The sequence below is a fragment of the Cottoperca gobio genome, chromosome 15 (genome assembly GCF_900634415.1).
Source record: "Cottoperca gobio chromosome 15, fCotGob3.1, whole genome shotgun sequence".
Taxonomy (NCBI): domain Eukaryota; kingdom Metazoa; phylum Chordata; class Actinopteri; order Perciformes; family Bovichtidae; genus Cottoperca; species Cottoperca gobio.
This window is the reverse complement of record NC_041369.1, coordinates 19,120,481-19,145,311: the sequence shown is the minus strand read 5'-3', so window position 1 is coordinate 19,145,311 and position 24,831 is coordinate 19,120,481. Positions and strand designations below refer to the sequence as shown.

Genomic DNA, 24,831 nt, shown 5'->3' with positions numbered 1-24,831 from the left:
AGCCCAGTGTCTGATATAGCTTAAACATAAAAAGGAGGACTTTGTTCAGTGTGGTGTGGTGTTAATACAATGCTCAGGAACTGGGAGTTATAATATACCAGGAGTCCACAATGGGAATCAGGAACAAGATCAAATCAGATGCAGTGAAAAACAAAAACACTACTTATGGGTTTAAAAACCAACTGAATCTTAAAATAAGATGAAAGTTATTATATCCTGACATGTGTTCCAGTTATCTCCATGTTGTTCTTTTAACCTCACATTCCTCTCCAACATTGTGTGTGTGTGTCCCACACTGAACATGCCCACATTATCCCCATCTGCCCAGTACATCTCACACACAAAATACACTCCTCCCTCAATCACAAAACATGCACAACAATAGAGACCCCACCCTCCCCCCCCCCCCCAACTCCCTCCACCACAAAAAAAAAAAAAAAAATCAATCATCCCATTAAAAACAACGCAACTGCAAAAGAACTACACATTCAAGTACCTATTTGTCATATGGCACCAAGAGCAAGTGTACCACAAGAACATTAATAATCAGCCAGCACTCTGTTCGGCCTATTCTCTTTCAATACTACCACTTCAGAAAGCACAATGAATTTGCCATTGAATGATTGAACAAAAAAAATAACAAGTGTATATTACAGTTTTGTATATACTTATAGGCTACTTTAAATGCATCTAGGAAAGAATACACATGCAAAGTATGTGTACCCACTTTGTCTATGCGCACATTTGCTTTATATAAAAAAAAAATGAAATGAAAAAGGTTTTGTTTCAGAAGTTTCAATCACTTATTAGTGCTAGGGTTGACAAATGAAATGAACTCTTGGGTCGATCCAAAGATTGAAACCAGGGCTTCCAAAGCAACCGTCCTGTGCCTTCGAAGCAAAGTCCATGAAGGTAGCTGTGGGGAAAAATTGAGGACAGCAATTTCAGTGACAGTGTGAGCAGAGCTCCGGGTGTAGGGCTTTTTCTCGTCTGTCCCTACAGCGTCCCTCCTTTACTTCATACAGTGAAACACCAAACACCTACTTCTCTCCCAATGTTCTGTACAAGTTATATTTCATGCTCCCCTTGTTGCTTATGCCCATTTGTAATGGGACCAGGACCACGGCCACAGGACTCTGAAAAGCCATATATACCAACAAAAAACATTTAAAAAGAAAAATGGAATTATTTCAATCGAAACAAAAAGAAAAGTATTATTTGTTTGTTATTTTACACAGGATAATTGAAGGATATTAAAAAAGGCAAGTTGTAGCACAAGCAGGACTGTGTGTGTTGAAGAGAAAGGGGGAAGAAGAAGATGAGGTTGGAATCCCTCTTTCCTCAAACTCTGTATTTGGAGCGCTGCTGTGCGGAAACAATGTGTGTGTGTGTGTGTGTGTGCAACTTTGACTTTGTTGTGTTTTAAATTTGTCTACACACAAAAAAACGTACACACAGGCCACAACGAATACCACGGCTGGGAATTAAACAAACAAATGAAAATGTGTGTGTGTGTGTGTGTATATATGAATTTAATATATAATTTCAATCTTTCTATCTCTTAAACAACAGCAGGCTGAAAGCTTATGATTCTGGCAATGTGTGCCAAAGTCTCTTGTCATATAAAGAGACAGAAAGCGAAAAAGAGAGACAAAAAGGGGAAGAGTGAGAAATCAACTGTTCGATAATGTCCTTTAGAGACAGGAGGAGAGAACGCGAGTAGGGACGTGCAAGAAGAGTCATCACACTTGAGGTTAAACCAACTCCATGTAATTCCTATCTGCAGCCAGGCACACCAGCCCATGTCCCGTTATACTTTGGACGCAGTATGGAGGAGCCAAACTGAAATTAGTTCCAGTAATGCACAGAACGTCAAGCTTGCCTGAACTGAACAGCGTAGCATGGAGGTGTGCGGGGGCCCGTGTGGTCGATTGGCTGCCAGGTGCAAGTAAAGTTCACACTTCAAAACAAACAATGCCAAAAGAAAAATGCAGCCAACAAACCCCTTTAGTCCATTCAGTATCTTACAAACGTCCATGAGTGACTGGCTTGGTAATGGCTGGCTGACTGTCGAGTTGCGAGGGCCTCCCTTCTCTCTTAGTTCTGAGAAAGGCACCAAAGCGTTCAGAGCGGGGCAGCTCCCGTGTTTCCGTCAATCCACAACAAAAACAACCACCACAAAGAAAGCAAGAAGAAACGAGGGGCAAGAGAAACTGTGCTGTTTTGCCCCTCTGAAGTATAGAAGGTATATGTAGTTCTGCTTTCTGCTATTAATGCAGTTGTTCTTTTTGTTCCCCGTTTTGTTCTACAAAAAGAACCGGCTAAATCTTGTTTTGCAGTCCTCCACATTTGGGCGTGTCGTCTGTTTTTAAAAACCAGGATTTCATCTTCAATTGATCTCTCAGTGTGGGGAATAAAAATTAAAATAAAAGAAATCCCAGAGGAGATTAAAAAGGTGACTATGGATGTGATCTTGTGTGGAAAAGTGGTCCTTTTTTTTTTGTTTTTTTTTTGGATCAGACAGTTGTGCTGGACAGCTACCAGTGGTACTCCAACTCAGCTCCGCTCTGCAAGAGGAAAGCCACAAAGATGAAGGGAGGATGAGAGGGGAGACGGGGGAGGGGAGAACATGGTAGGAAGAGGAGAGATGGCGGGGGGGGGGGGGGGGGCGGAGGAGGAATTAGAGAAAAGAAGGACAAAGGAGGGAGAACAGGGTGAAAAAGAGGGCACACTTATGTCCAAATGTAGAAACACGTATATTACAGTAACAATCCGTGATTTCGATCGCCAACCTGGACCGCGAGTTCAGGTTTTCCTACAGCCAACACAACACAAAAAAAGAACAGAGTAAAAGTTGAAAAGCAGTTACAACAGCAGTGAAACCCAGGGCGCACTTTCAACCCGTGTGAAGGTTCTTTCTGCGGAAATACGCCAACACAACAAGGCCTTTCGTCAAAGAGTGACACAGAAACGAAGACTGTTGCGTGCAGTATGTGGAAAGACCGAGTGAGACAGCGATGCATGCGTGTAGGGTGTGTGAGACGTGAGAGAGAGAGGGGGGGGGGCGGGGCGGACAGGACCAGAACACAACGACCATTCATCCTCATTAAACTGGGGACAGTCATGTCTGCACACAGATGTCCAAACACGCCTTAAAGTCACGGAGCTCCACATGCTAGAGAGTAGATCAGAGCAGACAGTAGAGGACTGATGGGAGTGACAGGAGGATATGCCATAAGGTCACCACGTACATGCCTGTAAGAATGTGTGCGAGTGTGGTTGTACGTATGCGTGTGGATGAGAGGTTGGAAGAAGAGGGGGGGGGGGGGGGGGGGGAGGGGTTGTAACAGTTATATATGTGATCACTTACCAAATGAAACAGGAGGGCTGCGTTAATCAGAGGGTGAACACACAGTTAGACAAATCGATACATCCCTCATCTCTCTGGGTGTGTGTGTGTGTGTGTGTGTGTGTTTCCCAACTATATTTTTGAAAAGTGGAACAATTCCACTGCTTGTGCTGCTCTGATGAAATATTGTTTTCAGGAAGGAAGACTTCTTTTGTTTGGTTAGAAAGGTGCCATCAGTCATTATGTTTGCACACAATATATCAACAGGTGTTTGTCGTCTGCCTTGCTTTCATTTATTTTACAAAACTATTTATTAAATCAATTAAAATAAATAAATATGAGTATTACAAAAAAATAGTCGGCAACGTATTTCATCAAAGATAAGTTGCGCCGAGTCTCCTAATGCGAGGGCAGTCAGCCAGCCAATGCCGCGCCTCGTGTAGCTCCAGCGATGAATTACAGGAAATGACGGCGTCTCTGGAGGAAGCACTTGAAACAATTGCGGAGGCAGAGACTAATGATACAACGGAGAAAAGCATGGCTGCATCCACAATTTCAATTTGTAAAAAAAATAAAAGTGTTATTGTAGTAAAAAAGGAATCGGGGTGTTTTTATACAATATCGTGGAAATTAAATTTTAATCGGATTAATCAAAAGGAGTTATCGCCAGTTTAATCTATTATCAAAATAGTTGTTGGATGCAGATACTTCAATTACATCTTGCTACTTTTTTTAATCACCATCACTCATTAGACTTTAGATAGATAGATACTGTATTAATCTGAGGGACATTTAGGCATCCAGTTTTAGTTTATACAGGGATAACATAAATACTGTAGGTGAAACTTTCAATGAGTCGCAATTGAACATTTAGTAATAAAGGATAGATATAGTACTTAATGTTGAATCTATTTCTTATTGTGGAGGAGCACAGATGTTTACAGATGCTGTAGCTTCCCAAAGCAGCCACACGATGTTAAGAGCCATATTATACTGATAGCACCTTTAAATCAAAGAAGTCTGTTTGTGAGGTTAAGTGCTGTATAAATTATGTAACTTGCAGTATAAAAGAAAAAAATACAAAATGTTAGGCAAACCTTAACATTTCAATTAAAATCTATTTAAAGCCACTACGAGCAGAATTTGAAAATTAGACCAGAATCCCAGATTTCCACCAGGACTCTACAAATAGCGGCTTTAAGCAGATTCTATAAAATCCTCTTCATGAGTGTGTGAATGTGAATGTGTGCAGGAGGTGAACAATCGCAGTAACTCCACGTCCTTACAGACAAACCAGACAACACAACGACGTAGACATCACCTCACCACTAACACGAGCTACCAAAGAGGGGACCACACACACACACACACACACACACACACACACACCTTATTAATCATTTAATAACACAAACATTTGCAACCACAATCACTGCTACAACAGAAAGTGACACAGTCGTCAATGACTCCCTGTTTTCAAGCCATTACGTCAGAACTGTTCAAAACTTACTAGCAAGTACGCAAGAGTGCATTTCTACATTTGTGGACAAGATTACATCCTTAGACACAACGTGCTGGTGTATAATACCAACAGAACCCTTGTTTTTTTAATAGGTATACTTCTTTGTTTGTTGTTCCCAACAAACATAGTTGCATGCAACAAAAAAGGTAAACAACTAACAAAGCAGAGAAACAGAAGCTGCTGATTTGGGTCTCTGGAAAGAAGAAGGAAACACACTGCAGCGATGGTTTGGAAAGTATATTCGGACATTTTGATACGTTTGCATTGAAATTGGCAAGAAAAGAAAGAAGGCTGGCTTCAGCCACCGTCCCCCCCAAGAAGGAGCACAATGTGAGTGTTTGAGATGTGAAACAGGTTTTTAGTGGAGTATCCCTTTCTGTAATCCGTCACTCCTAATGCTGCACTAAATCCCTGCATTGTGTTGCTATCCAGCACTACTTATTGTCATTTATTTCTATACATTTAGGATTGACTACTGCTTCATCGTTAGTGTGCATCCATGGGTGAGTGTGTCCAATATTTCTAATAACACATACAGGAAGTACAAAGCTGAACTTCCTGACTTCCAGCAGGAAGATTAAGATTAAAATGGAGCCCATTTAGGGATATTTCAGCAAATAAATTAGAACTAATGCTTTCACCAGCAGATTTTAAGTGCAAAAGGCTCCACTAGGAAGACTTTTGACAAAGCTGTGTCGTCATGCATGCATAGTGCATTTTGAGGGCTGACAGGAAGGTGTGCATCATGCACTGTGCACAGAAAAATAAAATATGTTTATCATAATGGAAAGGTATTTCTCATCTGCTATAGTGTTAAAAAAGATTCACCTGCCAGCTCCACCAGACGGGATGACTCAAAAGAGGAGTAAGAGGTTTCCACTGAAATGTGTCATGTGGCCTTAATACTTCACATTATTACAGGTCATTTAGCAGACTCCTATCCAGAGCGACTTACAGTGAACTAACTACAGGGACAGTCTCCCTGGAGCGACTCAGTACCTTGCTCAGGGCTCAATGGTGGCAGCCTGGTATTGAACTCACAACCTTCTGGTTTGGAAGGCGTACCACTAGACTATCACCATACTTTAGCACAAGAGTTGTGTGTGAGTGTTGTAGAAATGAAGGACAAAGCTCATATTCATTGAATATTCTGATACTGACCCCATCTTCCTCCCTGTATGGGTTCAGTCGGTTGTATACTGCTTCAATAACACTGCGTCTGCAGGGAGAACACAGACACAACAATGTGATTAGGTCTATTGTGCTGTTCAATTCAAACCATGCATCAAAGCAACAACAGAGGGTGTGTGTGAGAAAGGAAGGTAGTTGTCAAAAAAGAAACTTGGAATAGTATTTTCTATTCCTCGATAGCTAGTCCCCATGACATACAGAAATCGACACTGCACTAGATAACTGGCTTTTTACTATACAGTTTCATATCGTTCATTCCAGATGCTTATAACTGCGGAGTAACGTACAACTCTAGTGTTCAATAAAAGGTGGTCCTTACTTGCTGGCGAGGCCTCCCCCTGGTGGCAGCAAGGGCATGCCGATGTCGGTGGACAAGTTCCTCATCACTGCTACCAAGTCCGGAAACCCCTCCTCCCCTGGCCGAGACAGCATCTCTGCAACAACACCAGACATGTCGTTACACAAGTCAGTATTAACAGAGCTGGTGGTAGCCAAGAACGGCTGGGGAAAGATAAGAGAGGGGGGGGGGGGGGGGGGGGGGGGGGGGGGTACAATAGAGGAGCGAGACCAAAGAGTTGACAAATGAGGAGGAAAAAAAAGTGAAGATGGAAAACATAGTGGATTTTGTGGAAATGAGTGCATGTCTGAGACGGGGAGAGGGATGGTGACAAAGAGAGGCCTGCAACTGAGTTGAGAGTGGCATGAGGCCAGGTCAATGTTCAGCCAGAGCATTCCTCTCCCCCGTTCTCTTTCCATCTTCAGTACCTGACGCCCAACCAAACGTTTGCATAACTGTACTTTACCCTGAAATGTGAAATGATTTCAACCCAATCTGGAGTGTCATTCAGCAAACATTAATTTGCCGTTTTATACACAATAACTAACACTTGGTGTCACCACCTGCACTACGTAGTCGTACAATGGATACTACAACGTATCTTTCAAATACCACACCCAAGTTTAGTGTAAAGATTCATTTTTATCTCAGTTTTTTTTAATATTTCTTTTTGCTTGGCCAAAATGTAAACAGCTGACAAGCCCTGGTTTTACACAACCTAACAGTAGGCATGGGAGAGAGCCGACGTGACCAACAAAGAATAGAAACGCTGCACTGTTTGCCTGTGAGGGCCTCATGCATCCCGAGGAAAAAAAAAAAAAGGATGAAATGAGAAAGAAAAGGACATAAAAATAAAATAAAAAGACAAGGAATCCATCCAAACAACACAGGGAATGTTGTGTTTAGGGAGGAAAGGGAGGAGAGGATAGGACAGGGAATAAAAAGGAGATGCTTGCTGAAATGGAAAAGGAGGTCTTGATGGAGTCATTCCTCTGCTGTGAGCCGGACAACTTGGCTAGAGGTTTGACAATAGACAGTGGCAGGTCAGGTAGTGGAGAAAACATGCACACAGATATGATGCTTCAGTTGGAGAAATATCCTGCGTCGCCAAGAAAAATCTTGTTTTATACTACTGTTTTATAAACAATATTAATGGTGTAATTGGGGTTTATAGTCCTTTAATTCTGAAATGTGTTGAGATTATAAAAAGGAATGTAACCCCTCAGCTGTTATAAACACATATACAATCAATTTTCTTACAGCTTACCACATAAAAGCAACTAAAAAATGACCGTATAGTCACTTTAAACCACACATACAGTTTGAATACTGAAATTAAAGAAGTATTGTGAAAATTAGCAACTAAAAAGGGCTAATATTCCACAATCCCATTATGTTTGCACATGCAGTAAACATCATTTTTCTCCATTCATCCATTCTCACCTTCCACTCGAGACTCCAGATATTTGTTGAGTTCAGCGTCTTTCCTCACAGCTTCCTCCGACACTTTGGGAGCGTTGGGAAAACACACTAACACAACACTCATGTTATCCCGACTCCCCTGAGATGGACGGGAGAAAAGAGGAGGTAAGAGAAGAAGTTACCGTGTAGTACTGAAAGAAAATGAGGATTTCTGGGAGGCACAAGTGATAGAACAGTCTGCTCAATTTCAATATTGTAACAGAAATATGCTAATTTATATATAGTGCCATTTTTCTCCATTTGAATGCATTGTAATACAACCCCAAGTTAACAAAAAAAACCTTCTCTTTAGGACCATTTGTACATTGAACATTTCTTCATCATATAGTTCCCTTTGGAACATGGAATTTAAATGTTCTTCAGCTTTCTTGGAGAACTTAATTTTGCCAGATTCCACACATTGTAATCTCTATTAGCCATGAGCAACCGCAGCAAAAACACACAAACGGTATCCGTCAAAAACAAATGTGTACACACCTTGTGCAGGCAGGTGTCCACCACTTCATTGCAGACTTTTTCCAGGTCGTCAGACACCTCAAGCCTAGATTTCACAAACTCGCACAGCTCCTCATTGGACATGACATCCCAGATGCCGTCACACGCCAGGACGACAAACTGATCCTGTTCCGGAGCCCGAACCATCTCAAACACCTCTGGTTCGGGGCTGACCAGCTGCTCTGTGGGGCCCTTGCCATCCACGCACTTGTAATCGTAGTCCCCCAAGGCTCTTGATACAGCCAGTGACCCATTAACCCTTTGAATCATCACTGAGCCGCCAGCATTCTGGATGCGCTCTCTCTCACGTGGGTTGCAAGGCTTGTGGTCAAGTGTGGAGAAGCACACGTGTGAATTGCGATATAGAACAGCTCGAGAATCGCCACAGTTGACGAAAAAGAAATGATCGGGTGACATGAGGATTCCCACTGCTGTGGAACCACTACGGTCCATGCCATTTCGAAGGTCAGAGAAGCTGCGCATGTGCTCATCAATCCTCAGGAAGCCTGTCCGGATCCCGGATTTCATAGTCTCCACTGTGGGAAGAACCAGTGCTGGAGGGTCACTGGTGGAGCTGTCTGAACCAGCCTGGGAGCCTTGGGTCCCTAAGCTAGCACTCATTATGTGTTCCAGAAGATGCTTAGAGCAGTAGTTGGCAACCCTTGAGCCAGCGTGACCGTCATATACGGCAAAAAAGGACCAGTCAGTCATACCAGGAGCAGGAAGTCCCAACACAGCTGTGTGAGCATCCTCCATCTCCACCCGCCAGCCCTGCATGGAGCTCAGGCCATAGCGGACGCCATTGCCCTCATCATGCGTGTTGTGCTTCTCCGTCCTGGGCTTGTCCAGGAACGCACCCATGGCTCTGCCCTGGAGAGAGACCCACTGCTACCTGTGAGAGAGGAAAAAACAGACACACAGGACAAATTAGAAAAACAGACACTGAATTAAAATTTATTTAAAAAACTCACACTGGGCCCATTTGAATGAAAACATATACATTTTACACTGCTGTGTGTGGATTAAAAAGGCTCAGACTCGGGCGTCCCGGTAGCTCAATCGGTAGCACAGCCGTCCCAGATACAAAAGGCTGAGTCCTTGCCACAGCGGCCACTGGTTCGAGTCCGACCTGTGGCCATTTGCTGTATGTCGTTCCCCTTCTCTCTCTCTCTCTCTCTCTCTTTCACAATTTCTTTTTTCTTCATATTTTATGATTAAAATCTATAATATAAACTTGTGTAATACCTATATATTCTCTCTAATATTACTTAAAAGAGGCAGACACTCAGCCTAGTTAGCTGTGTGGTCAATAAAGTGAATTTAATGGAGCCGAAAGATCTGCAAAAGTGCAACTACTCCCAACCACTACCACCAAACCAAAATCATTTGCTCTTTCAGATGTGCAGCCTGTCTAACACTGCATCAAGGCGAGGGCCCTGTTATCTCACGGCACACAGATACAATACTTGCTGTACCCTGTTGGTGTTGCATTAAAAAAATATATATACATATACATATACACACACAAATTGTTACGACTGATTTAAGCACGAGATCTGTGGGGAGTGATGTCACTCAGTCTGATGTCTCCATGGTTACACAGCTTGGAGTGGCAGCCGAGTGGTTGCCATAGCAACAGAAGCAGTAGATGTTGGCGGGTTGCAGCATGCGACTAGAGATCTGCACAGCCATGTCACTGTGCGTGCGTGTGCGTGCGTGTACATTCGTGTGGCCCTTTATGGAAACCACATGCATTTCAGGGTTAGGTCTCAACAAAAGATGGTGAAACTGACCTCGTGCTGATTTACTCACACCGCACAATTGTTTCTCTCACATGGAACACATGGCAAGCTGAAGTGACTGCTGTTCGAGAGTTAAAGCAGAAAGCTGACAAACAGAGGGGAACACAGGTCTCAGACTTCAGACAAGCAGGATAGCTTTAACAGGCTAACTCAATTTAACAGTCAGCTGCTGATGGGATCCACGCAGGGCCAGATTAGCGTGTCAAACACAGACTACACACATCAGTGATCTACCGCTAACGTAATAGCCATCTCTCTCTCTCTCGCTCCCTTTTTGGTGACATTCAGTGTGATATAAAAGTCTTTGTCTGCATTTCAGATGACAGCATCATCCAACGGGTGTACTGCATTTGGTGGGAAAATGACTGTGTTTGGGGTCATGTACCATATGAGGAATATATTAAAACACGATCAGAACACAATTAGTTACCTTGTGAAGAGGCTGATGGTGGGAAATGTAGCATAGTGGTGCAGTAGAAACCACGTGCTGGAGTACTATGCATAGGAGGAGCAACTGCGTGACAGTCTCAATAATCAACACATGCATGTGGTTCCCGGAAAGAAAAATAGAGGCGTGTGCATGACATTACATTTAATAACAAAACAACTTTACCGCTAATTTCTTTTCTGGAATGATCGCAAACAGTTGCTCTGCTCAAAGCGCATCCCCCTGCCGTCACTCCCTCTGTCGCTCATCCACACATTAGTTACGGCCACACATTACGCTACTCTAACACCAACGACATAATATGTAAACACGTGGATAGCACTTAAGCCCGGTCTTTGCCATTGTCACACGGTCGTAGGCCTACTGCGAGCATCAAAGCGTGCGCGTGGCATTTTACAAGTTGATTTCTTCATCTACTCTCGTTAAGTGACAAATAGTCAATAAGTGAATGATTTTGGACACAGCCCAGGTAGAAGTCCCCTTGGTTAATGGCAATCTTCCTTAAACTGATGACATACAATTTATTCCAAATGTTGGGTTTGCCCATAATACTGTGTATTATTCTCAGATTTATACCCTGAACAGATTACTGAAAATGTTCACCACAAAAATATAGACATGCGGGGGTCTAATGATAGTCATTTGACAATGAGGAGAGCTTTCCTCAGTGATACAAACTGATGCTATGCCATATAAATGCATATAAAAGCTGCAATGAACATATTATAGTTGAAGTCCATGTTTTGACTTGGACTATATTTCTGGTTAAAGCCAATACTGAGAGCAGAGAGCACATTTTAAAATGATCAATTTCTACTAATGTGCTGCTTATATTGCCATTAAGGCTGGGGATCATCTTTCTGCTGATAAAGTACGGGGGGGGGGGGCTTCTACGGTCAGCAGGGATGCAGGGCGAGACCTGAAATCGTTAGAGTCTGGAGTCACGCGTCGATCGATAAATATTGCAATAGAAATACGTGCCATAAATATGAACAATATTGTTATTATTGGAACTTCAAAACACAGTGAAATGTCAAACAGCCTGTGCCTCCTTGAACTTATAAGACACTACTTAAAACAAAGCTATATAATGTATTAGAAACTCATCCTAGCCGGTATGAACAGTAAGGATTCAGGGCTTAAGACCTGTAAACCCTCCCCTGGCGCCGCCTATGATTAAGTATCCATTAGCCACAACCACATTTGAAAGGCTAAAAAAAAAAACTCAGGGTATCTGGAACTGCCAATTTGTTATGATAAAAGTTGTAACTAAAATGGAAATCAGTTCTACTGCTCACTAAGGGCTCGCTTTTTACAAATTGGAGCGGTGGTACACATCCATCTAAGATCCCCCTCATTGAAGTCGCATCAGAAGCAGTCAATTTCCCGTAACAAGTGCTCTTTGAACTGACAGCTTCAGTCATCTTCAGTGCAGTGGCGTCGGGAAAGCTTGACCAGACAGGAGTCTAACAGACTATAGCCAAAGAAGAGAGAAGGAAATGTGTCACGTTATACTGGACTGCGAGTGGGTTTTCTGCAACAAGAAGAGCATGTGTACTTTTATATACACACACAAACCTGGAATGCCTTCAATTGGAGAGGCCGAGGGATGTTATTGCATGTGTTCATCAACATTTACCATGAAGTAAATGATTTAAAAGCAATCCCTATTCCTGTAGGACAACATGTGGTTGCATATTGCCACAGACAACAAAATCTATCCAGATGGTTCAATGAACCTGCTCGAGTATTGGCCACAATAACTGTGTTTTACAGGTTGAGAGCAGTCGAGGTTCTACTATCCTGCTGACACGACTGACCAATGTGTGCTCATCTTAAAAGGTTTAATGTGCAATTCTGAGCAACCTGCTCCAAATAAATAGTATTTCACCTCTAAACTGGGTGCATACAATCTCTAATGTTCATATTTTAGTTGTAGTAGTTTGCCGCCATTTTTATTGTATTGTTTATATTGTGTATTGCAATTACTCTTGTGTAATGCATGTCAGTCTAAGTGGGCTAGAATACCAAAATTCATCCAAACTGCTGAAACTCTAAAAATAAAACCGGTCAAAAAACACTGCCGTCTTATAATCTTCATGTGGGGCTGATCCATCTGTGTTTACTGGGGCACTAATGTTAATTAGTCCGAGTTACGTTACGTTAGTTAGTTTGTTTATTGGATTAAAGACACGCATAATGAGGTGGCGGTGCAGCCACGAGAGCAGCCCGCCGAGGGAGGAGAGCGGTTGGTCTCGCAGACACTTGAACAAGCCTCAGAGCCGGCAGTCACAGCTGCCCGGTGGACCTGTGTAACAGCAGCAACAGGGACTCTGCAGTTCCCCGGTGTTGTGGCTGAACTCCAGCTAACTGCTAACTGAAGCTACGCCGTCTCCCGGGGGTGCCGACAGCTGTACTCACTATCGCCTCGAGAGGAACAAGTGGTATTACAAGATTGGACGATGCGCAGCTAGTCAGTCAGCATGCTAATTTCAGTAGATATCTCTGCAATGCAATACAAAGAAGTCTAACATCAACACTATTCACATTCTGTTAGTTAGTTTTAATGTTTTAAGTTTAAACTTCTGGCAGATCATACACATTGAATCTTTAAACATATGTCCTTAAGTAAGTGAATAACCCTTTGGTAATCAAATAGTGAGCTTAACCTAAATAGGATAATGGAAATGTGATAAAAAGGCAACAAAAGTTCAAATAAAATACAAAAGTTGTTAACACACCTTAGTGAAGGTCTGAACAATTAATCGGAATTTGATCGAAATCGCAATATGGACTAGTGTAGGAAACGCAGGAGGCAAAATGTGTGTCAAAATAGCATTCTAAGTATTCTGCAGCGATGTCCCGGCCTACAGATCATATTCTACAAACTAAGAAACAAATTCTTGTTTGGTACAGATCCTTGTTAAAATAATAAGGATCATTTTTATATATTTTGCAATGAAAATGAGAATAATGCAAACATTTATATTCCCTCCAATGGCATGAATCATATCGCAATTGCAATAAAAGTCAAAATAATCGCAATTAGATACATATAATTGCAATTGCAATTAAATAAAAATCTCTCAGCCCGACCTCAGTATCATGGATAATTCTGGATATCCCAGATGTCATGCTCTGGACATCAGTTTAAAACAGTATGTATGCTGGCTAATTCTAAAATAGAAAACAGTTTTATCAGAAAACTCATCTGCAACTCATTCTGTTCAGACACATGCACACAACTCTGCTATCTCCCCATCCTGGCACTTGACAAATGTATCTTTGAGTTATTTTGAGCTTGCCAGTTAACTGTATCCGAGTGTACATCTGTGTGTGAAGTGAGTCAATCAACGGATACGACCAAAAGTGTATAGATGAATGTCTTTGGGGCAGGCCAATAGCACTGTAGTCATAGGCTAAAACAGCATGGCTAGTGCAGGATTTCACATCAAGGTGCCAACACAAACATGCCACTGTCGATGCTGCCATTTCTGGAACACACCGTCACACAAACAATGCCAAACACACAGCCACATACACACCAACAACCCAATAAAAATACCCACAACAAGGCAATAAAACAGGTTAATGCCTGTACTTGTGTTTCATAGGCACAGAATGGCAATATAAGACCTGAGGGAACATTAGTTTTTAGTAACATTGACAGTTGCTCTTGGCCCTTTGTGGTAACGTTATAGAAAACTATCTCACTTTCAGTGTAGTACATCTTGACACACCATTATTGGCAAACAATCATTTACCTGTGGAACATCATAAAATGAAAACAAGGACGTATTCAGTAAAAAAAATAGGAGTGGTGCAAATATGTTTTCATACCAGACTTACATTAGTTACCAAGTGTTGCATGAACCAAAGTTGCTGTGCCATTCAGTATTTTAACCACGTAAATTATAAACTGGCTAACTGGCTAATGATTAATTTGACAGTTGTCCAGCAAAACAACAACTACCGCCAATCCTTTAACAAAATAGGACCACGGCAGGTTAATAACAAGCTGATAATATCATAATCCTCGCCACAAAAACGAAGATGCATACAACAATACTTGTATTCCTCTAATTCATTATAACGTTAGCTGAGTCCCTAACTGAAAATGAGGCCACTTGTGTTGCTAGCTAACCAGCTAGCGAAGTTCACAGTTGTCAAAGTGTTTGTCTACTCGTTAGCGGTTGACTAGCCAATGTTAGTATGAGATGTGTACTACAAACATTGCTTATTCAAAGTACCAGATGTTACTTACTTTGTAGGAAAGAAACTATCTCTATCAGTCGTTCTTCTTGTGGCTTCAGTGGCAGGTTATGTTAGTACCCAGGCTTCTTATGATAAGCTTATCTCTCGTTAATGTTAGCCACTTTCGCTTCTCGGCCCCTTGCTCGTCAGCTAGCTTTGATTAAGCTAGCTAGCATTTCACACGATCAGTTCTGCTTTCAGCATGTCTCTGCATCGGAACAAGGCTTTTATATACATGTTTGGCACTGTAAACCCGGGGAGCACCAAATAAATAACCGCTACGTAGGCTGTCAGTTGAAATGAAAAACAATCGTTTCGGCAAGATCTATCTATGATTTGAACCACTAGCTAATTGTTGCTAAAGCTAAATGTATGAGGCAGATGACGTTCTTTTTCAACATGCAGTTTTAGGAGGGGCAATCATCTCGCTCTCGCCTGTGATTGGACAAACGGTGATTCGAAGCGGAGACACAATTGGTCAAATAATGAGTCAGTCAGACATCTCCTATGACATACTGTAAACAGTAAAAATCAACATACACACACAGCCCTTGTGACTTTTTGAATTCTCCATATCCACTACCATTTACCAGTATACGTTTTGTTTGACAGCCAATACATATATGTATATTGTAGAATAGTAGACATACTTTGAATATTTTATATCACATCCATCCAGGCGACCTCGTGGGTCAGGGGTGTCTCGGCTACCTTAGCCTGCTGCCAGCTTGACCCATACTTAAGATGAGCAACTGAAAATGGTTAGACATTTCTTCTGATAATGCATGCTCAAATGGATCTTCATCTCTTGAGGAGGGAGTGGACATTTGTGGGAAGATGATTGGATATAACACATAGCACATTTGCAGGGTTAAAAAAAAAAAAAAAAAGTCCGGGGAAGTTGTTGAGAAATCTATTTGCCCAAAATCCATTTTTACTTGCCCTACTAGCCCTACCTCAGTATCATGGATAATTCTGGATATCCCAGATGTCATGCTCTGGACATCAGTTTAAAACAGTATGTATGCTGGCTAATTCTAAAATAGAAAACAGTTTTATCAGAAAACTCATCTGCAACTCATTCTGTTCAGACACATGCACACAACTCTGCTATCTCCCCATCCTGGCTCTTGACAAATGTATCTTTGAGTTATTTTGAGCTTGCCAGTTAACTGTATCTGAGTGTACATCTGAGCGTGAAGAGATTCACACAAAGTCAATTTTTACTTAAGTTTATTTATTTGCGTTTTATCAAATAACAATAAAGACTAAAAGTTAATTGTCATATTTACAGTTTTTTACAATTGCTAAAACACTAAACTCCATTCTCTGAAGCAAATCATCAGTTGCTTAAACCCATTTGTCGAATCAACCACTCTTTTAGCAAAACCCTAAACAAGTTCAAGTAGTTAGACACTATTTGCTAAACTCTAAACAAATTCTCCTTTACTATAAAACACAATTCCCACTGTGATGCACATGTGTTGCAAATTGACAAACACAGGCAGCAAAAGATGAACACAAGTACAACACAGTTGTCATCATTTAAACACAACGACTCATTGTACACACTTGTTTCAAATGATGTGATCAACCGATTTAACACACTATATAAGCAAGTTCAGAGTGAATACCGACAATGGATAAAAACATTTTGAGAGGCAGAGGAGGAAGAGTACGAGTAAGAGTACGAGTAAGAGTACGAGTACAAGTACGAGTACGAGTAAGAGTACAAGTACGAGTACGAGTACAAGTACGAGTAAGAGTAAGAGTACAAGTACGAGTACGAGTACGAGTAAGAGTAAGAGTACGAGTAAGAGGTGATGGGCCAAGAGGAAGATATCAAGGCCGAGGAAGAACCAGAACCATCATTTCAGATGCAATTCGGGCAACGGTCATAGACTTCATGGCTTGACAATGAGGGAAGCAGGACAAAGAGTGCAACCAAATTTGAGTAGGTTCTCTGTGGCCAACGTCACCAAGAGCATTCAGAGAAGAAAACAGGTACAGTTAGAGATTGTTTGAATTTGATTCTATGGAAAGGCTCCATGAATACATTTTTGTAGATGATGCAGGGTTCAATCTGATGAAGAGGAGAAGGAGAGGCAGGAACATAATTGGCCAACTGGCCATTGTGGAAGTCCCTGGCTAGCGTGGTGGCAATGTCACCCTTTGTGCGGCCATAAGTAATTGGGGGGTTCTCCACCATCATGCAACCCTGGGGCCTTACAACACCGAGCATCTTCTCACATTTCTGAGTGGTCTTCGTGATTTTCTGATTGATCGTGAGCAGCAGGTTCCTCATCAGGCCTGTGATGCCTGTGATGTGCTTTACATTTACCTGTAATGTGCTTTACATTTACCTGTGATGTGCTTTTCATTTACCTGTAATGTGCTTTACATTTACCTGTAATGTGCTTTACATTTACCTGTAATGTGCTTTACATTTACCTGTAATGTGCTTTACATTTACCTGTAATGTGCTTTACATTTACCTGTAATGTGCTTTACATTTACCTGTGATGTGCTTTACATTTACCTGTAATGTGCTTTACGTTTACCTGTAATGTGCTTTACATTTACCTGTAATGTGCTTTACATTTACCTGTAATGTGCTTTACATTTACCTGTAATGTGCTTTACATTTACCTGTGATGTGCTTTTCATTTACCTGTAATGTGCTTTACATTTACCTGTAATGTGCTTTTCATTTACCTGTAATGTGCTTTTCATTTACCTGTAATGTGCTTTACATGTACCTGTAATGTGCTTTACATTTACCTGTAATGTGCTTTACATTTACCTGTAATGTGCTTTACATTTACCTGTAATGTGCTTTACATTTACCTGTAATGTGCTTTTCATTTACCTGTAATGTGCTTTACATGTACCTGTAATGTGCTTTACATGTACCTGTAATGTGAGTTACATTTACCTGTAATGTGCTTTACATTTACCTGTAATGTGCTTTACATTTACCTGTGATGTGCGAGTGAGTGAGTGAGTGAGTGAGTGAGTGAGTGAGTGAGTGAGTGAGTGAGTGAGTGAGTGAGTGAGTGTGTGAGTGAGTGTGTGTGTTAATGAGTGAGTGTGTGAGTGAGTGAGTGAGTGAGTGTGTGAGTGAGTGAGTGAGTGAATGAGTGAGCTTTTTCCATTATCAGCTCCGGAGAAAAACTATGTGATTAATTATTTTTTACTTTTTAACCAATCGGGCAAATGTGTTGCTAGATTTACCAACCTGACATGGCATTTAAAACTAGCCCCTGGTAATCGGGCAATCCTAATTGTTGAGCCCTGCATTTGTGAACATGATTCACTGCAAGGACTCCAGTGCAATCATGAGTTCTACTCCCTGCTCAGGTATCTATTCAATCACTGTTGAACAGGTTTTCTCTACAAAATAATAATTTTTCTTAGTTTCTTTCCCTTACAGGTGAACAAAAGCTTTCTTCGCACATTGTTAGCATCAACTCCATTGCACATCAACAACAGGTTACAACAGGTTGCAGAAGGAAGGTCCACGTGCTCTTTAAGCAAACCAATCAGAAGCTTGAGTGGATCCGCGCCCACACATTTGAAACTTGGCAACACATTTAAGGCTGCAGGTCACTAACTACATGGTGTGATAGGGTCAAATGCATCAATGTTTAGTTTATTATGTTTAGTTTATTAGGATCCCCAGCTGACATCATGGCATCATACACAACACACAATGTGGTTTGGAAACATATTAAAGAAATAAATTGCTTCTACTGGTCAAGCAATCCATTTGGCTCCTACTCTCAGTATAAGCAACAATAGGTTTTCTTACTGGCAGCTACTCGGGCGTAAAGCTCCTAATTTCTTAAGGCAGTGAAAGTATGTTGTGCTTCTCTGCTATTGCTGTGGGATTACTTTGTTTTGAGTTCATGTGGAGGTATATTTCATATGCAAACCACTCATTTTAATGTACTTCCATTGTATATAGTGTGCTAAGTATGATGTCATCATGGTGGCGCCTATGTGTCTGTCTGTCTGCTTATAAATAGTTAGGAACACTTGAAGTACACTATCAATAATGAATGTGATCAATTAGTAAGTTTGTAATAAACTTCATACCGGCACCAAGTTCCTCCTGTAGTTTAGATGACATTTTGCATACTTAATACTGTAATACCCCATTTTATTTAGTAAATAAAATAAATAAGTGCAATCCTACATTACAAAACAAACTCCATAAACACAATTATTCCCATATATAAGCCCAGAGCCTTCTGCTTCGACACTGGTGGAATAACCTCAGTTAACATAGAATCCCATCCTGTTCACATGTATGTAAAATGTGGGTAGGATGTGTGCCTACTGGCAGGTTAGATTACTATAATTGAGTGTTAATAATAATCACAATGGCACAAAATCAGTGCCTATTATTAACTGTAAATTACTTTTCCAGCAATGGTGTGGGGAAGCATTTTCCATAATATGAAATGGTCTATCTTGATTGTATGAAGCATATGTTCAGAAAAGAAAGAGCCTTCTTTTTACCAACGTCAAATTGTTGGTAATTTAATTCACTACCATCATAATGGTGGACTATGAATTTAAGTATTTACTGTTCACATGGACAGATTATGAGACAATGGGCCCATCGGACATGCAAGACCCCAACATCCTACATAGGAACAAGTCTTTGTGATGCTTTTGCCTCTTTTTTGTTGTTTTGCATCTTTTTGTGGATTTGTATCTCTTTGTGGTTGTTTTGTGTCTCTGTGTGGTTGTTTTGTATCTCTGTGTGGTTGTTTTGTGTCTCTTTGGTTGTTTGTGTCTCTTTGTGGTTGTTTTGTATCTCTGTGTGGTTGTTTTGTATCACTGTGTGGTTGTTTTGTATCTCTGTGTGGTTGTTTTGTATCACTGTGTGGTTGTTTTGTATCACTGTGTGGTTGTTTTGTGTCTCTTTGTGGTTGTTTTGTATCTCTGTGTGGTTGTTTTGTATCACTGTGTGGTTGTTTTGTGTCTCTTTGTGGTTATTTTGTATCACTGTGTGGTTGTTTTGTGTCTCTTTGTGGTTGTTTTGTATCACTGTGTGGTTATTTTGTGTCTCTTTGTGGTTGTTTTGTATCACTGTGTGGTTATTTTGTGTCTCTGTGTGGTTATTTTGTATCACTGTGTGGTTATTTTGTATCTCTGTGTGGTTGTTTTGTATCTCTTTGTGGTTATTTTGTATCTCTTTGTGGTTATTTTGTGTCTCTGTGTGGTTATTTTGTGTCTCTGTGTGGTTATTTTGTATCACTGTGTGGTTATTTTGTATCTCTTTGTGGTTATTTTGTATCACTGTGTGGTTATTTTGTATCTCTTTGTGGTTATTTTGTATCTCTGTGTGGTTATTTTGTATCTCTGTGTGGTTATTTTGTATCTCTTTGTGGTTATTTTGTATCACTGTGTGGTTATTTTGTATCTCTTTGTGGTTATTTTGTATCTCTGTGTGGTTATTTTGTATCTCTTTGTGGTTATTTTGTGTCTCTGTGTGGTTATTTTGTATCTCTGTGTGGTTATTTTACGTCTCTGTGTGGTTATTTTGTGTCTCTGTGTGGTTATTTTACGTCTCTGTGTGGTTATTTTGTGTCTCTGTGTGGTTATTTTACGTCTCTGTGTGGTTATTTTGTGTCTCTGTGTGGTTATTTTACGTGTCTGTGTGGTTATTTTGTGTCTCTTTGTGTTTTTTTTGCCTTTTTATTGTAGTTTTTTGTCTCTCTTTGTAGTTATTTTCTGTTTCTTTGTGGCCTTTTTCATCTCTTCCTGGTTGGTGAGTGTCTCTTCGAGTGACATTTTGCAGGTGAAGGCCAGGACGTCCATTAACACTTTGGGCTCCTGGGCCGGTGCCCGACAGGCCCGTTCAGTATATCATCCATGTCTGTTAATCTAACTTGTGTTGTCATGAGTCATATCCACAATCACAAAGATAATTTAACCATGGTTCCATAAATATACGTAAGAAGCCATATCACAGTTCAAATTGGATTCACAAGCTTCAGTCTTTGTCCTAACCTGTGTTATATAAATGCTAATGTAATGTTATATAAGTGGTGCTACAATCTTTATTATGCTGGAACGTTGGCTCATTCTTCAGTCCTTTAATATAATAAACGGGTCTACCTATCAATACATCATTCTTTTTTATGCTTAAATTTGGTTTATCAATTACTTTCAGTGATCACATAAGCTGACAGTTGAGTTTCAAAACATCAACAGCTGTGAGGGAATTGAGGGATTTAAGGGTGTTATTAAAATCAGGTGTGCTGTATTGATTTTTATTAAAATTATTTCAAATTATGTTAACAATGCTTCTTTATTGTATTTTGTATTGTATTTTTCAAGACGTCAAGCAATACATCATATGGTTTATTATTATAATGCCCATAACTGAAGTCTTATTAATGAGGAAACAGAACATTGAACATGATTGTAAAATGAAGCTATGAGAATTATTTAAAAAGTGGAGGTGTAAATGGTTGTTTTAGAGGCTACAATATAGAGTGTAAGTCATTCTCCAGTACAGTTTGTGTCCTCAACAGCAGAGAAAAACAGTTTAAGAAAAAAGAGCCCAACAGTGACTTGAAGAGCGGATATAAACTCAGGTGTTTCCAAAGGGAGCCTGTCTTTAGGAGCATATGACTTACTTCTTCTGGCCACAGCCAGACTGCATTATATATACAGTACTTTGCTATATACTTCATGCTTCACTCTGTGCTTTGTAGGCTTCCCTGAGAGGTAATTGCTCAACATCGCCCACCTTCCGTCCCAGGACACATACTGTAACTGCTTCTCTACGGAAAATTGTTGCAAAATGAATCTTAAAGGAGAGAATGAATACCCTTTTTACTGACGCTGTCAAGAATTACGACTTCATCTTAGCTTTGAAATCCGGGCCCCTTGAAAGAAAACAAGTTTCCTTGCTTTAACAAATTAACCCTAGCAGAATTTTTAATAACACTCTCCAACTGTGTACCACTTGTTCCTGTATATTTAGCATACGCTGAATGCGCACTTTCATGTGCTCAGTATGATGGAATAATTTACTGATGGGTTATAAACTCCTGCACCACACACTTCTTGTCACTAGCACATTTTTTTTTTATCAGCTGTTAAATGTAAGAGAGAGAGAGTTTTCTTTATAATATTTTTTTCTCTACAAATAAGCACAAGTTAGCAAAGTAAACACTTAGGTATTAGGTGCAACAGCTTTTTCTCTGCCAGTATGAACCCCCCCCCCATGTCTGTTTCTCTCTGCAGAGTGCAGCAATCATGCCTGCCTTGCCCTCCACTCTTCAAACACGAGAGCACTTGAAAAGCTGATTTCCTGCTCCTCAGAGGGAGCAGGTTTCTTTTGTCAACTGAGGAGCCGGGTCAAAACAATAATTGTTGGCAAAACGTGCCTGAAAATCTGCAACGCTCATTTGATTTACATGTCATTTTCATAAGTCTGCTCTTCAAGCCTACTTAAATGCGTACAATGTTACATTAGGGCTTTATGGGATGTTTGTGAGGGCAAATCAATTTCATTTCCTGAGTATAATGTATACAGTGTGTGTGCGCCTGTGTGTATGTGTGAGAGAGAAAAAGATTCATACACCACAACCAAACACTTACACATACATATTAATGCATGTAATGTGAGGGGGCAAGCTGCTCCCCCTGCTTAATGGGATTAGAGTCATTAACCAACTGTTTACTAAATGGGAGAGGACCTCTCTCTCCTGCTTTGTTTCCAACTCTCTCTCTTTGTCTCTCACTCTCTTTTTTCTCTCACTCTTCACCATTTCTCTCTCCTTCTCTCTCTCTCTCTCTGTCTCTGATCCCTAATCAGCGAGACGGCCTAGAAGTGCCTTGGGGCTGAATACGAATGAGCGCAGCTGCCCAATCCGGATTATTATCATACACTTGCGCTGGACGTAAAAATTCACACACACACACATGCACAAAAAACAGTGCACGTAAACATAGTAGGCTATGAGCGGACATATTTCATTCACATGCATGGCCAACACTTGCTGACACATGTATTTTCAAAGCATATGTCATACTATGAATATATCTCATACATGCATGCACTCACACACACACATGCACAGACTGTTCTGGTCACATGGAACGTCCAGTTGCAGACATATGCTGGGGCACACCCACTACTTTTAGTGGGCCATGGGACCATGTGCGTACATGGTCTGTATATTAGTGTCAGGGGGGCGTGTGCTGCGGCCATATGTCGCCAGTCATCAGCAAGTAACATTGTGGGACCAGCTCCACTTTGAAAAGAATTGATGTGAGATAGAAAGTACTGGATCTTTGCAGCTGTAATAAACTCAGGTTTTACATCCTCATGGTCGTTACATTTTTATGTGATCAATTTTTATATCTATAATCATCTTGTGGTATGAAGGAACGTCAAGCCACGGTCACAACAGCGACACTAATATTGTTTTACCCTGTGTGTGTGTGTGTGTGTGTCATCATGGTAAAATTTGATCCTGTATTGGGAACTACCACAGAAGTCGTTTTGAGTAATTTGCCAGGTGTTTATGTGACCTATGAGATTTATTTCACCTCTATAGCGTCGCAACCGTGTAAGATGCATCACGTAGTTCAGATCAAAATGAAGGTCGAGGTGGTCAGAATGGGCGTCGTCCGAGCAAGCGGCGCCATTTCCCCCCCACACACTTTACACACTAACTTTATGCCCCTGGCCCGATTTGACTGTCACAAATCTTTACAGGTGTGTCGTTAAGATGAAAAAGAAAGATGAGTTTGAACATGGGTGTGGTCCGAGCGAGGGTGCCAGAAGTAAGCGTGAAAGAAGCTGGGAAGGGGCCCCCTTGCTTTACGCCCCCTGCCCGGTGTGATCCCATTGCAAGACGCTCTCTAGTTCACTTGTCTATAGATTCATCCTTCCAGTCTAGCATTGAACCGACAACCTTCCAATCAAAGGTTTGCTTCTGTGGACTCCAGGCCGTAGTGGCTTAAAGACCTGAGAGGATACAGAATCCCATGCACTGCACTATGGTTTAAGTGTAATTACAGTGCTGTTAAAATGCCCTGCTATAGAAAGGTCGGCCTGAGTTGGTAAATTAGAGCCCTGGCTAAGTGCACCCACTGTGCTGGGTCAGACGTGAATGGCTGCTGTGGATCATGAGTAGTATCACACCTCCATCTAGTGGGAGAGAGAGGTATTGTTGCCAGATGTATGGAGAAACAGGGATGGAGAGGAAGATGGTAATGAAAAAAATGAAGACGGAAAGTTCTGGTTCTGATACCAATCCATGCCCTAAAAAGTGTTAGAAAGGTTTACTCTTGTGGGGACTTTACTGTGAATCAGCTGGTGAATGAGCACATGTGTGTAATGGAAGCAACTTTTAATTTCACTATTTTCAGTCAGAGGTTCAGGGACTTTCCTGATAGGCAGGTATGTATCAAAGAGAATCTGCTGAAGGCTTTCTCCATAGGACACCATTGTGTCCCCTAAAGTATTCATCTTGTTGGAGTGGAACTAAACCCATCCTCTAATTTACTAAATCCCTCTCTGATATTAGTGAGATATTTATTGTGTATGTTCTGTGCGTCTGTAACTGAATCATTCAATACGATCATTAATTGTCTCCTTCTGCATTGAAGCTGCTTCCAACCGGTTCCTTGTGCCATTGCATGTCATGAAATATGCACATCTTTAAAAATATCAAGCTGTGGGGGTCTGACTTCTACTTGTGACAGAAAACATCCTCAATGGTTATTGAAATGGCAATAAATGGATTGATTTCCTGAGTGAGCTGTATGCCAAGGTGACCCTTGGTATACATGCAATCTTCCTTCTCTCTCTGAGATCTCTCAGTGATCTCTCTTTGACTGATATTGGGAGAAGAGTTCAGCTGGAAGAAATCGTTTAACAAAGCAAAGGGGATCTTCTCCCTGAGTGGGCAAAGA

The 24,831-nt window shown here is 41.0% G+C and overlaps 1 protein-coding gene across 4 annotated transcripts; it reads right to left on the bottom strand.

Annotated features, from left to right (window-relative positions):
* Nucleotides 1–2,432: 2,432 nt before the first annotated feature.
* On the bottom strand, nt 2,433–15,267 carry ppm1ba (protein phosphatase, Mg2+/Mn2+ dependent, 1Ba). 4 transcript variants are annotated; one of them, XM_029449650.1, is made up of 7 exons: nt 14,891–15,267; nt 8,359–9,268; nt 7,843–7,960; nt 6,382–6,496; nt 6,033–6,090; nt 3,371–3,387; nt 2,463–2,567 (listed from the first exon to the last, which is right to left on the bottom strand). In XM_029449650.1, coding segments are annotated over exons 2-7 (1,188 nt in total). In that variant the 5' UTR covers nt 9,238–9,268; nt 14,891–15,267; the 3' UTR covers nt 2,463–2,566. The 4 variants fall into 4 exon arrangements, with proteins under 4 accessions (XP_029305509.1, XP_029305510.1, XP_029305511.1 ...); XM_029449649.1 differs by lacking the exon at nt 3,371–3,387 and having other exon boundaries at nt 2,433–2,567; XM_029449651.1 differs by lacking the exons at nt 2,463–2,567; nt 3,371–3,387; nt 6,033–6,090; nt 6,382–6,496 and adding an exon at nt 7,281–7,414.
* Nucleotides 15,268–24,831: the final 9,564 nt, after the last annotated feature.

Excerpts from the sequence above, each read along its gene's own strand:
- ppm1ba (XM_029449649.1), bottom strand. The coding sequence starts at position 9,237 with ATGGGTGCGTTCCTGGACAAGCCCAGGACGGAGAAGCACAACACGCAT. Across the intron at positions 6,091-6,381 it reads GGGGGAGGCCTCGCCAGCAA|ACGCAGTGTTATTGAAGCAG; the intron begins GTAAGGACCACC and ends TTCTCCCTGCAG. Across the intron at positions 2,568-6,032 it reads CATACAGGGAGGAAGATGGG|AGCGGAGCTGAGTTGGAGTA; the intron begins GTCAGTATCAGA and ends TTCCTCTTGCAG.